This window comes from Cimex lectularius, unplaced genomic scaffold (assembly GCF_000648675.2).
Source record: "Cimex lectularius strain Harlan isolate CLEC.00 unplaced genomic scaffold, Clec_2.1 scaffold134, whole genome shotgun sequence".
In the NCBI taxonomy this organism is placed as follows: domain Eukaryota; kingdom Metazoa; phylum Arthropoda; class Insecta; order Hemiptera; family Cimicidae; genus Cimex; species Cimex lectularius.
In genome coordinates, this window is record NW_019392747.1 from 953,060 (window position 1) to 966,075 (window position 13,016).

General features: G+C 34.9%; 2 protein-coding genes across 4 annotated transcripts; one reads left to right on the forward strand and one right to left on the reverse strand.

Moving 5' to 3' along the window:
* Positions 1 to 481: 481 nt before the first annotated feature.
* LOC106670160 lies at positions 482 to 3,509 on the forward strand. Of its 3 annotated transcripts, XM_014400241.2 has the most exons (6): positions 482 to 715; positions 773 to 884; positions 960 to 1,112; positions 1,177 to 1,341; positions 1,538 to 1,588; positions 3,257 to 3,509. In XM_014400241.2, the coding sequence occupies exons 3-6, from the start codon at positions 1,001 to 1,003 to the stop codon at positions 3,370 to 3,372; spliced, it is 444 nt and encodes a 147-aa protein (XP_014255727.1). In that variant the 5' UTR covers positions 482 to 715; positions 773 to 884; positions 960 to 1,000; the 3' UTR covers positions 3,373 to 3,509. The 3 variants fall into 3 exon arrangements, with proteins under 3 accessions (XP_014255727.1, XP_014255729.1, XP_014255728.1); XM_014400242.2 differs by lacking the exon at positions 960 to 1,112 and having other exon boundaries at positions 496 to 715; positions 773 to 796; XM_014400243.2 differs by lacking the exons at positions 773 to 884; positions 960 to 1,112 and having other exon boundaries at positions 487 to 715.
* A 3,079-nt stretch (positions 3,510 to 6,588) lies between these two features.
* Positions 6,589 to 12,937, reverse strand: LOC106670153. Its single transcript, XM_014400234.2, has 6 exons — positions 12,857 to 12,937; positions 12,590 to 12,795; positions 12,402 to 12,537; positions 7,148 to 7,281; positions 6,871 to 7,096; positions 6,589 to 6,813 (listed from the first exon to the last, which is right to left on the reverse strand). Exons 1-6 carry the CDS (start codon positions 12,897 to 12,899, stop codon positions 6,698 to 6,700), a joined length of 861 nt encoding a protein of 286 aa, XP_014255720.2. The 5' UTR covers positions 12,900 to 12,937; the 3' UTR covers positions 6,589 to 6,697.
* Positions 12,938 to 13,016: the final 79 nt, after the last annotated feature.

The window sequence follows — 13,016 nt, forward strand, 5'->3', positions numbered from 1 at the left end:
GCGTCATGGGCCCAAACGCGGTGGTTAAGTCCGGAGGTTGGGACGTCCCGGCCTTAGAACCTCGCCTGACTTTTCGCTGCCTTCCAGACCAAGATCGACCAAAATTTTTGTTTTTATGAACGATTGCTCTATATGCCGGACACATACTTTGTCCTAAAACTACAGCCCTTATTTTTAACTAATTCTCTGATGGATCCACGTGTTGGGCAATTAACTAAATACTATCAGATAGTTGTCAAATGCTTTAAAGAAATAAATTTATTTTTAGAACTATTTACGTAGTTTTGTTGTCACAAGTTGGTAACGCAAAATAACAAACTAATAACAATACAAATTCCAAATATTTCAATACTACAATTTTGGAATTTGCTCTAGTCAAATTAAAAATCCTAAATTGACATTTCAGTTTGGTGTCACTTTCAAAATATGTATATTTTATCATTAATCAAATAAATGTACTAATTATTAAGGATCTACAACCGAAGAATAGGATCCGCTTGCCTCTGTTATGAGAAACTACCCGCAAAACAAAAGAATTTTAGCAAGGCATCCGTGATTCTCCCACAATTCACAAATGACGCAACTGGGCCGTATATAAAACTACCACGCATCCTCTATTCGAACCATTACAGCTCGGGTTAGAAGGGGAAAATGTTTTCGACCAATTTGTTCCTGTTCACGGTTTCTGCGGCATTTATTGCTGAGATTCTAACGGGTAGGTGATTACTGAAAATAAATTCATTGTAGAGTATATAGATTTTTTTTGTTTCAGCACCTCCGATCGGGGTCAAGTTCAGTGAGTTTTCCTCTTATTTATTTTTTTCTTTGACCGACTTGCTGTACCTTCATTGCCACCACAGAGTAAACAAATTTCATTTAATTAGGTGATTTTATTGACACACATTGTATAATAGTGGAAATTTGTTCGTTTACAATCTTGATTTTCCGGTTCCTGAAAGGTTCTGAATTTCGCCAAAACTGCTAAAATATTGAGATCAAGATGATCAGGGAATATTTCATTAGCCCAAATAAGTTTCGCTTTTGTTCCCAACCAACAGAGGTGCTTGTTTGGTTTATGCATTTCAACTTTTCTCAATTCCTGTATATTCCATGTAAAAGCTTTCTCGCTTTGTTAAAATTTTTACAAGTGTATCAAATAACAGTATTTCATCTCAGGGTGCGTTGAAAACAGTTTCTGGAAAGAAGACTGCAAAAAGTGCGTCTGCCAGTTCGGAAAAGCAACCTGCAAACCCTTAGAAAAGTGCCGACCCAATAAAGTTAAAGTCACCCCGGAGTTGAAGGCAGTCGCTGAAAGGGTGCGTGAATTATTAAATGATACAGGCAAGTTGTTTTCACTTAGAATTATTTTTTAATTTCTACGTATTGAAGTTTGAAAAGTTACCATTTTTGATAAAAGTAAGCACAGATGGTTGTTTTTAAATGGACTTCTTTCTTATCTAAGAGCAATCCTGTCAGCTCTTGAAAAAAACGTAATATTTTAATACATTCTAATTTAATTAAATGTAATATTTTTCAGATTTTTTAAATTCCGTTCCCACGATTCCACCAGATACTCCATACGAATTGAGTAAGTACTTACAAGATTTCGTGATTTTTTCATATTGGTGAATGTCTAATTTAACGGAATTAATTTTGTATGGAATTTTCATAATTTTTATTTCTAATTTTATATAATATATAAATAATCTATTTAGAATTTTAACTGATCTAAGAAATTTTTTCAATTGACATCATTAGCAACGGAAAAATAATCAAATCTGGCATTATAATTCGGTCGTTACCGAACATCCTTGTCTGACGGAAGTGTTTTGGCATTTCGTCATCCAAGTTTGTGTGTTTTCTGTCCATGAAAAAACCAGCTAAGGTAGGGAAACGAGGATGATAAGCAAAGCCCAAAATACACGTTCTTCACCCTGCAGAAATCGTACTACATCTGGTCTTGATGAAATTACAAATATTGATCGTTTGTATAATTATATGAGAAACTTTGGTCTATAATTCTCACCTGGTCCTTCAAAAATTGTCCATGTTCCGTCCAGAACCTTCTTTTTGAAAAATGATTATTTGGAGAATGTGGTTTGCTGTCTGGTGTGATGTAGGTTTTAGAAAAACATGTTCTTTATCATGCCAACGTTTCGATCTTTATTGAGATCATCTTCAGGGCTCAAAGTGTTTGTTTTCCGTATCGATGTATCTTTCTTGTGTGTCGTGTTGAGATTGCCCTACACACGACACACAAGAATGAAACATGTACCCTCTGTGCCCTTAAGATGATCTCAATAAAGATTGAAACGTTGGCACGATAAAGAAAATGTTTTTCTAAAACCTACGTCAGACCAGACCGCATCTCACGATCACCAAATATCCCGCCCCATGCCGCTAATAATGAAATAAAATACATGATTAGAAGAAACTTGCAGCGTCCGTGGCCTAAGTCGGCTGAGAGGAAAGGAGGCATACCGCCCCATATGAGAATTGTCCTTGAGCATGGCAGCCGGTGTCTAGGTCTCCAGTTTTGATTATTGGATGAAACCGAGTTGTTTTTAATGTATGTAATACTGATATATGTATTGTTTTATGTTCAGTTAGATGTGTTTGAGTGAATGTATTTATTAGCGCGAAAGTGTAGTGTGACAGGGAGACGATGGAATATGGACTATCCCATCGACCCTCAATTAGGTTAGTTATGAAATATGTGTAACGGGTGAAGAAGGAATATCGAGTACTCCAGCACCCTAACTGAGGGAATTGTATGTAAATAAGTAAGAATGTATTGCAGAGTGAGTGAACGTTTGAATGGATTTGGGAACTAGCCCCCTGGTCGGTTATGACTACCAACAGCCGGAGTAGGTGATTCTCGAGACCTGCCGGTAATTTATTGTAAATTACAAAAGCTGGAAATGCCGGAGTGACAGCATTGCTCTGTGTATGTAAGCACGTGCGTTCGCAGATTTAAGCTTATATAGATCAGTCAATCAGTAGTTTGAACTCTTCATTTCGATGTATTTTTGGATTTTCTATTCACATATCGAAGAGTACAGGTGGTGTTATAAGTGTATAACTTACATTTGCGAAACATAGACGGAAAAAGAGAATGGTTACTTCAATATTTGTCTTGTTTTAAGTACCAAACTATATGTAAAGAAATGTGAAACTCCTACAACATAGTTTGATTACATTAAAATAATTTTAAAGATTTTTCTGTAGCTGACTGTAATTTCTCATCTTTTCCCAGCTTGTATCCCCGGAGAAGTATTCAGGATAAGCTGTGATTTCTGCCAGTGTCGAAATGATGGAATACCGTATTGTCAGAATAAATATTGCCCTGAGAAGCAAAATAACACTCAATAAGACACTTATAACTCAATCCAATCTGGTAAAAATTCATTAATAAGAAAATGTTCAATATACAAACATTTTTAATGCTGAGAGGAAATGTTTTCATGATAATGATTTGTATGTTTTGACAATAAATGAGATACTTTTAACCGAGTACCATTATTTTCACCTTTAACCATTGAATGTTTTTGCACCATAAGGTAATAAATACACGAGAATAATTATTTATTGGGAATCGTTATAGGATAAAGCTAAACTGCGCAAAAATGAATAGGGATATTGCAATTGTAGTATTTACTTTCCCTAGCATTTTTATATTATTTTTATTATAAATTGTACTAAAATTAATTAGAAAATATTGTTTCTTACTGAGGAAAATTTAATTAAGGGACTTGGCAAATAAAAAAATAAATGGTTTTAAATCCATAATTTTGTTTATTGGTCATAATAATTTTTTTAAAGCAATTAATACCGTGTTAGCTAAAATATCTGTGCACCTGTTAGGCATACTGTTAATAACGTTGTCACTAATTTTAAAAAGAATGACGCTGCATTCAGTTCTTAAAGGTCAACAGTCTGCGGGTGGTGATCGAAAAACCTTATCTGCAACTCACCCCACATGTCATTGATTGAAGTCTGGAGAAAATGGGGGAAGGGGCAGATGGAAACTTCCCAGGTTTCTACACTTTGATGAAAATTCTGCCTATATGAGGTCTGCCATTGCAATCCAGAAATCGAAAATCGCTGCTAATGAGAGCCCTGGTTTGAGGGATGTGTTCCTCGATAATTTCTTGGGCATAACGGACTGCGCTGATGTTGCCTTCAACAATGTGGAGTCCAGTTCATGCTTCCGTGTAAATCCTAGTCCAGAACCATTACACGGCCACCACCACACTTCACTGAAAGGACCACGAACTGGGGCATTGTACGTACCCCCTGTTCTCGGTAGACTCTTGGCGTCTCCTATCAATATACAGACAGAAACGCTACTCATCAGTAAACATAACGTCATACCAATCGTTGTTCTCTTCTAGGCGCACGCTGCACCATATTCTCCTGAGTGTTGGTAGCGGGCTGTTGCTGCAGGTCGTCCCAAAGGGGCGAAGTGAGGCCAATTTCCCACAAACAATTACTAATTGTTTGTGTTTATAAAGGCTTGCCTAAACATCTTGTACTTCATTTAGGATCTGGCGGGCACAATGGAAAGGGTTCCGTCTTCCAGCAATGACAATATTTCTGTCCTCCACTTATCGTTGTAACGCGCTGAGATCCACTACCCAGCCTCCTATTAGACAACCACGTTCTGGGAAGCTCCAACTGCCTCTGCGATATCTACTTGTCGGTGACCGCGATGACTCATTCTCACTAATGTTCGAACTTCTGGTTCAAGATGATATCTTTCCAAGATTAAAGATGATACAACTGGATTAATATGGGGAAAAGACGAAAAAAGGTGTTTGTTTACAAAATGAATAATTATCAATTAATTACGGTTTTTAGTTGAGTTAAAAAAGTCAGTGTCACGAGCGGGATTCAAACCCACGACCTTCGGCTAGATACGCCGCTGCTCTACCACTTGAGCTATCGTGACCTAGATCCACTCGGACACTACCTTCCCATCTCAACCCCACCTTTTGAATTGTGTCCGAGTTACTTAATTAATTGATAGATATTAATTGGTCTAGCGGACCACGAAAACTAGTGAATTTAATAAAATGAATAATCTTCATGTTTACTATTCTTAAGTAAATCCGTTATTAACAATGAGGTTAGTTTTTGGCTTCTTTTTTATTCCAATTAATAAGAATATATAGGTTAATTTAATTAAAATTAATAGAATAAGAATAAATTACAAAAATCCCTATTCGTTTTTGAGCAGTTTATTTATATACATGTACTGGGTACCTACAAAATGTCTTGGACTTCTTTTTTTCTTCTTTCGATTCTCTTTGGCTGACGATCTGTTGAAAGAAAAACAATATCCAAACAAAACAGTTTCTTTATCTTCTAATTTTAACCAGGCATTTCCATTTTTACGAAACGTACAAGGTGTTTGCATACAGAACATTTATAACTGCGGCACAGACAGAAATATTTTTTTCAAATGAAAATAATTACCTCTCACTGTATAGCAAAATTTTTTTACAGTTTCAAAAGAAAATATTTCAAGATCGATATGTGTACTTTTTATGATTAATTAAAAGGTCTATTATAGATTAAGCCGTAACGTTTCGCTTGCAATCGATTGATTCGCTAGGCCAGAAGTTGCACTATTTTAACACATTTTTACCCACTTTTTGCACACTGTTATAACAAGGCTTTAATTAATTTTAATTTTATTAAATAACTTACATAATGAATGAATGAATGAAAAAAAAATTTATTTTCAAAAAGAAAATACATTTATGTACTTGAGGAAGTATAATCCAAATTAAAAACATTTAATTAACAAAAAACGTTATGCATACTACTCAGCATAAAATTTAAAAAAATACTGGTTTGTGTAGTGTGTGTGTGAGAGAGAGATACAGAGAGAGTGAGTGATCAAGAGAAAGAGAAAGAGAGAGAGAGAGAGGGAGAGAGAGAGGGTGAGAGAGAGAGTGTGTGTGTTTGTTGGAGAATTCCTATGTTTGTGTATATGTAATTGGTTTAAATTTCTACACGTGGACTTTCATTTTTGTATTAATTTGTGTATGTGTGTGTGTGTGTGTGTTTTTTCTCGCTTTTTTGTTTGTTTGTGTAAGTGAGTGAAATGGAGAGATAGCTTTTTTTCTCTGTTATAGTGTGTGTATGTTTGTGAGAGTTTGTAAGTATGTGTTAGCGAGGTTGCTGTTATTTATTCATTGTTACTGAATGCTGTAAATACGTGAATTCTCTTAATTTGTTTATGTTGCGACTCTTTTGATTGCATGTGTGTGCGCGCGCGCTCGTTGTTGCTAAGCTAGCTTGTGTAAAATTGTCAGCTGTAATATTTATAAAAAATCAATACTTCTCAACTGAACCATAAATAATAAAGATTGATTAAAAGTACAAGAAATTCTATGCCTCAGTGTTTTTTTTTATTCACCACAAACTTTATGTTTCTGTTTGTTTTGTTTTTTAATAAATATAATTACATAGTTAGTTACATACTAACATTTACCTTTGTACAAAAAAGTGGATGCAAAATATTAGGAATAATTTACAATTATTTTCAATGTAAAATTATTTTTAAAGCGATTCGCTTATAGTATGAATAATGTAATTCATAATTATGGATGTTATTATTTATCATAATGAATAATTATATTTCTCTGTTATGATTTCTGGCGAGGAAATGGTTTACAATGGTCATTTCCTATCTTTTCCCATCGGAAGTTTCTAGAAGAATGACCCCCGCACAGATTTCTTTAATGGTCATCAACAAGTAAAGGAGACGAAAGCAGAAGCTCAACTCTCTTGGGTTGCTGCTTTCTAAAAACGACAGGACGATTTATTTTCTGAAAGTTGTAGAAAAACTCGGATTCCCACCTGAGAGACCGCTACCGTCCGTCAGTAGGTTGTACTTCGCTGGCCTCTCCACTGTAAGGACGAGTCGGGTTTTCGTCGGTTTTGTTGTCTTGGTGATCTTCCCAACACAAGACAACGTCAGCCGTCCTGGATCGCCCCTGCTTCTGAACTTGATCCTGGAAAAGGATCTGTAACGGCCGTTCCCGATGTCGATAACGCCTTCTTCGCTGACGCAGCTTTTATCCATCTAAACCGAACGGTTAATACCATGCAACCAAACGCTACCCTTTGGTATTACCTTAATGCCATTCAGAAACCATTTGAGTGAGGTGGCTGGAAACGAACTGCCGGATGTGCAGTTTGCGAATATGTATTCGCCCAGTCCATAAATATACTTATCAGTAGTTACTACTGGATCTCTGTCTGGAAAGGCTGAAGCAAACAAACAAAAAAGTGAATTTTAAATATTTCCAGAGTTCTCATGCGCTTGTTTTTCAGGCATATTGCGTTGTACCCTTTATATTGGTTGAAATAATAAAAATTATTATAAAAATTTATTATAAATAAGAAAAAAAATTCAGGGCTTCTTGGTATAAAGAAAACAATGAAAATATTATTATATATACAATTATGAACTAAGCTATTACCATTTTAAATTTAAAAATATTATCTTAGATTTAAAAAAAATGCGAGAATGTGTGGTGTTAAGTGACCATTAGTTAATGATTATATGGAGATCGTGAGATGCGGTCTCTGGTGGGACATTGGTTTTAGAAAAAGATTTTCTTTATCGTGCCAACGTTTCGAGCTTTATTGAGATCATCATCTCACGAGATAAGATCGGGCCCAGCCAATTTGTTATTGTTAAGACTATTCAAAACCATTTTTAACTCGCTGAAGGTAAAGGGAGGATCAAGAATAGCGTTTTCAATGAATGGCTCCGCGAAATATACTTCCGAAAGCTTGGTTGGGTCAGTAAATTAAAAAAATGGGCTGTGAATGTGTCTGGGGGTATGTTTGTTTCATGAGACCATTAATACTTCTACAAATAGTAGATGATGGGGTTTGGTCTGCGAGTTGGCGAACTCATGTTGAACTGGCACACGGGCACTACTGGATCTGTCTTCACTCGCGGGTTTTTTGTTTGAGTTATTCAAACGCGTTTAGGCATTACGCCATCTTCAGTGAAAAACTGTCTGTCATGTAGTCTGAGTAGGGTTTATATAGTATTGCGTCCGTCGTTTATCGCTGGGGGCGTTGCGTTAGGGGGCGTGGTCCCCGTGCTTGTTGGTCGATCTTGGTGGCGGTTATTTCCATTGTCAGTTATTATTTGTGCGTTGTTGGTGTTTTATTTTTTCCTGTTGTTGGTTACGATGTTTTGTTCTTCTGAACGTTTTCGTTTTTTGTTATGAAGTGTTTTTAGTGGTGTGAAGGTGGTGTGTGATTGTGAGTTTGTTTGTGCGTTTATAGGTTTTACGTCTTTAAGTGTTTTCAGTCCGAGTTTGTTGAACAGATTTGTTAGTTTGTAGGTTTCTTTTCCTGTGTATGTGAATTTTGTCCATTTGTTGTTGATTTGTGTTTCGTTTTGTTTTTTAGAAGTTTCTGTATGGTGTTTGTTTTGCAACCGTTTTTCATTGCAATGTTTGTTATTGTTTGCAGTCCTTTGTTGTAGTTTTCGGTGTTTTTTTTTTTTTTTACCTCAGTGAAAAAAAAAAACAAGTCAACGCTCAATCACATATTATAAAAAAGATTAACGAACGCTTATAATAAAGATTGAAAAATACAAAATAAGAAAAATTAATCATAATTTTTGTGCATGCACAAACAGAAACACTTACTGTGTGTTGTGTAAAATATACCGTTAACTAAATTAAAATTAAATAGATATACGCTATAACTATAGCTGAATCGGTCCATCTATAGAGGCGTACTAACCTCTGTGGACGATACAGTGATCCTCATAAGTAGCTCTAATTTAACCATTTACACTCGAAACCTGCAGAAACACCTCATTCACACACACCTCACAAGACACTTGGTAAAAAAAAAAAACTAACCCAGCAAAAACCACTCGCATATTTTTCACTTTCTGCAAAAGATAATACCTCTCCCAGTTGTGAATAAGGTGTGGTATCTAGAACTATGTATTGTCAAACGTTTTTATAAAGACAGTGTGAAGCCGATACGGACTAAAAATCGGAAGAAGTCAGCAAAAGATTCTAATACCCTCCGCATCCAGAGAGTACCATCCCAAACCATAATTATCGAAAAAAATCCTTACTGCCCCGTTTTAAGTATCCAACTAAACTACCTAAAAAACAACTAAATATTCCGTTTATCCAATAATCCACTCTCGTTATCCCCAATGTTACACAAAACTCCCAACCACCCTGAATCCTCAAATACAAAAACTCTCATCCAGACGAACACCTCTCCATCCTTCCTCTCTAAAGAAATGATTGCCAGGGATCTGCTTTCCAGTGATAGTGGAATTAACCACAATTAAATAGAGAAAACCGAAAGCACAGAGGAGTACTGCCAATGGGCAGTTTCTCCACTCTTAGTTATTTATATTTTATACTCATTGTTACTTGTTATCCAATTAAAGGTTGTTCTAATATATTGTAAGTGGAAAAAAACCGAAACCAAGTCCTACAATCCAAATCTCTGTTTAAAACAATCGTTAACGCTCCCATACATGTTTTCAAATAAAATATCCATTCCGATCTTAAAGTCCATTTGTCAAAGAAAGTTAGTGCCATGATGATTTGAAAGAATGACAAGGGTCTGCTAGTGTGCCTATTTATGTAAATATCCCGTAAATATATTTATCTAGTGCAAATCATTTTACTAGTTGGGTTTAATATGAAGTTGGGCAATAAAAAGGAAAAATGTCCATATCTAGTATGTTAGCTGAGTAAAAATTAATATCAAAAGTTCGTTTTATCCATAAAAATTGTTTTCATTGTAATTTATCTTTAGGTAATTGACTGGAAGATGTTGCAATTGAGATAATGCACTATAAATTTACCGACGGAAGGCATTAGCACCAATATCCTGTAATGCCGTGAAATTGTGACACGCAATCCTAACGCTGCCAGACTGGGAGTTCCTTGTAATTTTTCTTTTTCTAAATGTTTATTCACTTATGAACAAATAAAGATAAAATTTGGTCTTTTCACCTCGCCAAAAATAACATTACTAATGTAAATTGTTTATAGAAGCTATATTAGAGAGTATGTGGTCTTGCATATCTAGTAATGATGAATAGAAAATAATCATTTTTATAAAGGTCCAGGAACTCCAAAATTTAAACGAATATTTGGTTTGCAAAATTTTCATCCACTTTGTGTGTTTAGAACTTATTCGAGACAATTTAACTCTATAGATATTGTAACATATTTGTACGGAGGCCTGCTATGCACCATTTCGCCTTCATCAGTAGATATCCACTAAGCATGGGGAGAACCAATCCGGAATGATCAGAATCAACGGAACTCCACAAAACAATCGACATACATACCAACTGTGACATTTCCTCATGAGTCTGCGATAAAAGTGTAATTTGGTCGATGACAGTCCAAATAGCAAAAATAATTCGGACATGACCAAACTAAATACATAATAATGTTAGAAGAGGCGTCGGTGGCCGCAAAGGTTTAGGCTTGACACGGCGCTCATCACTGTAAGGTAAAGGTACCGGGTTCGAATCCGGCGGCCCTGCATTCGAACCCAACATACTTACAAATGTTTTTTGTTTTTTCAAAAACACCGGCACCCCGAGGGTTGATATAACCTCTGCTGTTGCGAACCCTCGTAAAATGAAAAATAAATAAAAAATGTTAGAAAACACTGATTGCTTTGAGATACGAGATATATTTATACACAGACCAGACACATACAAACACTCACGCGCATTCTGGCTCTGTCTNTTTTTTTCTGAAACCTACATCACACCAGACCGCATCTCACGATTTCTGAATAATCAATATCTCAAGTGTTACTATTGATAGTACAAACCTTCCTTTTGAAAACAGTGTTGATTATCTTTGTTTCACTATGATTAATAGTCTATCATGGGAACCACAAGTTAATAAAATAGATTTTAAAAAATATACACAAATATGTTTTGCTATAAAAATAATTAATTATTATCCTACCAAAAACCTGATATCACCTTACAACTAACTAATTCTTTAGTTATGACATATATTTTTCAACTTAGTCGTCATGAGTGATCTCAACTATACTTTACAAACTAAACTTCAAAATGCACAAAATACGTGCATCCGTTATATCTTTAACCTAAAATATGATTCAATATATGATAAATTTTTGATATTAAAAATGTTAAAAAATTAAAGGCCAACAAATCTATTCCCTAGCAGCCTTTTTGTTCAATCTACTATAAACTAAAAACCCTTCCTACGCGTTTCATAATTTTAAATTTCAATGCAATATCCATAACATTAATACCTTAACAGCTAATTACTTATTTCATATACCAAAACACAGAACAAAAACACATAGTAAATAATTTAAAATAAAACCTTTAAAAAATCTTTAACTCAATACCGAAACATATAGTTCAAATAAAAAGCATAAAATTATTCAAAGTAAAACTTAAAAAAATACTTGTTAAGTATTTATGTTGAATATAATATTACAAATTAGCATTTACCTTATTTAATATTTACGTAGTTAACATTACACCATATACTATATATTTTTATTTATTACTATCTTTATTCACTTTTTTATTATATATTTTTACATTAACTTGTAAAATGTTAATAATCAGTTTATTAGCATTTTGTTTCATTTTTAAATCGTTTCCAATTCGAGAAGGTTCTAATCTAGTTTTTAAGAATCTAGTGAAAAATCTATATCTAATTCTGTTGCTCAACAATAAAATGCTCTGTATAAAAATATAACTTATAAGTTCAATTTAATCTCACTTTATTCATTTACTTCATTGTTGATTTTATAATAATTTGTTATTTCTACTTTATGTCTGTTGCGACAATAAAGAAAAAATTATAATTGAAATAACACATTAAGTGTAAGAAAGGTCCTACAGACCTAACTTTTGCGTGTATTTTAATAAATAAATCCTCTTGATTATCTTGGTCTGGCAGTTCTCGCATTTATTTATTTTAATATCTTTCGTGTCCTTTTGTAAGTAAAATCGCAAATCTATTCTTTCTGTTTATTTGTCTTATTCACTTGTTTATCCTTTTCGGATTAAGACTTTGCACGTGTTTGAAGTAGGCTTTACTCCTTCTTATGAAGTTTTAATGTCTTTTGTGGTTGTTCTGTCTGCAATTTTGCAAGTCGTAACTTTTTTTTTACTTGTTGTTTTTCAAAACCACCACTGAAGATGGTGAAATGCCTGACAGACAAGTGGATGATCGTAAACCCCCATGAACAATTTAAATGTTCTAAATATTTATATGGCGGTAAGCCAAAACGCAACATCAAACATACGAGGTCCTTAGCGAAAGAATGAAAAATGTAATTACTAAAATCAGCCAAACAAAATAATAAAGTACCTAGAACTGTCAAGTTGGCCACTTCGTAAACGGTCTCGAACGAAGGCCCCTCTGTCGACACCTCGCATTTGTACGAACCGGTCGCGTTACCGGTCAAATTGACGAGTACTAACTTGTGCATGTCCGATTTGAACTCCTGAAAAAGTTAATGTTGAAGAGTTTGGAACTAGTGTATAAAATTCACTTACGTCTACACGAAGGCCGGGGATGTGAAACGATTTTGTGTTGGGCCTAGTGTCCGGCATGAAACGGAAAATCTCCTCGTTCTCTTTGTACCACTTGACTGAATACAGTGGTTTATGGCCGAGACGGAATCTGCACTCCAGGATGACCAATCCTCCCAGCAATCCTTCTTCGGGCACCTGGAGTCCTTCCAAGATGAGGCAGTCACTTTCTAACACAACGTAAGATTTTTCCAGAAACTGTTTAAGAGGCATGGTTAATCAAATACTTACTGTAAAAAATAATAAATAAAACTAGCACGAACTTAGGGAACATGGTCTTATGATAAGCTGCTCCACTTAAAAAATGGAAAACACCGGGCACGAAGAGGTTGAGGCACATGCGCACTTTGCGTTAAGACAAATAGCCTAACGTTCAAGCCGTTTATTCGAT

Excerpts from the sequence above, each read along its gene's own strand:
- LOC106670153 (XM_014400234.2), bottom strand. The coding sequence starts at position 12,899 with ATGTTCCCTAAGTTCGTGCTAGTTTTATTTATTATTTTTTACA. Across the intron at positions 12,796-12,856 it reads TTTATTTATTATTTTTTACA|AAAGTGACTGCCTCATCTTG; the intron begins GTAAGTATTTGA and ends ACGTTGTGTTAG. Across the intron at positions 7,282-12,401 it reads GGCCAACTTGACAGTTCTAG|CCTTTCCAGACAGAGATCCA; the intron begins GTACTTTATTAT and ends TGTTTGCTTCAG.
- LOC106670160 (XM_014400241.2), top strand. The coding sequence starts at position 1,001 with ATGATCAGGGAATATTTCATTAGCCCAAATAAGTTTCGCTTTTGTTCC. Across the intron at positions 1,113-1,176 it reads TCAATTCCTGTATATTCCAT|GGTGCGTTGAAAACAGTTTC; the intron begins GTAAAAGCTTTC and ends ATTTCATCTCAG. Across the intron at positions 1,589-3,256 it reads AGATACTCCATACGAATTGA|CTTGTATCCCCGGAGAAGTA; the intron begins GTAAGTACTTAC and ends ATCTTTTCCCAG.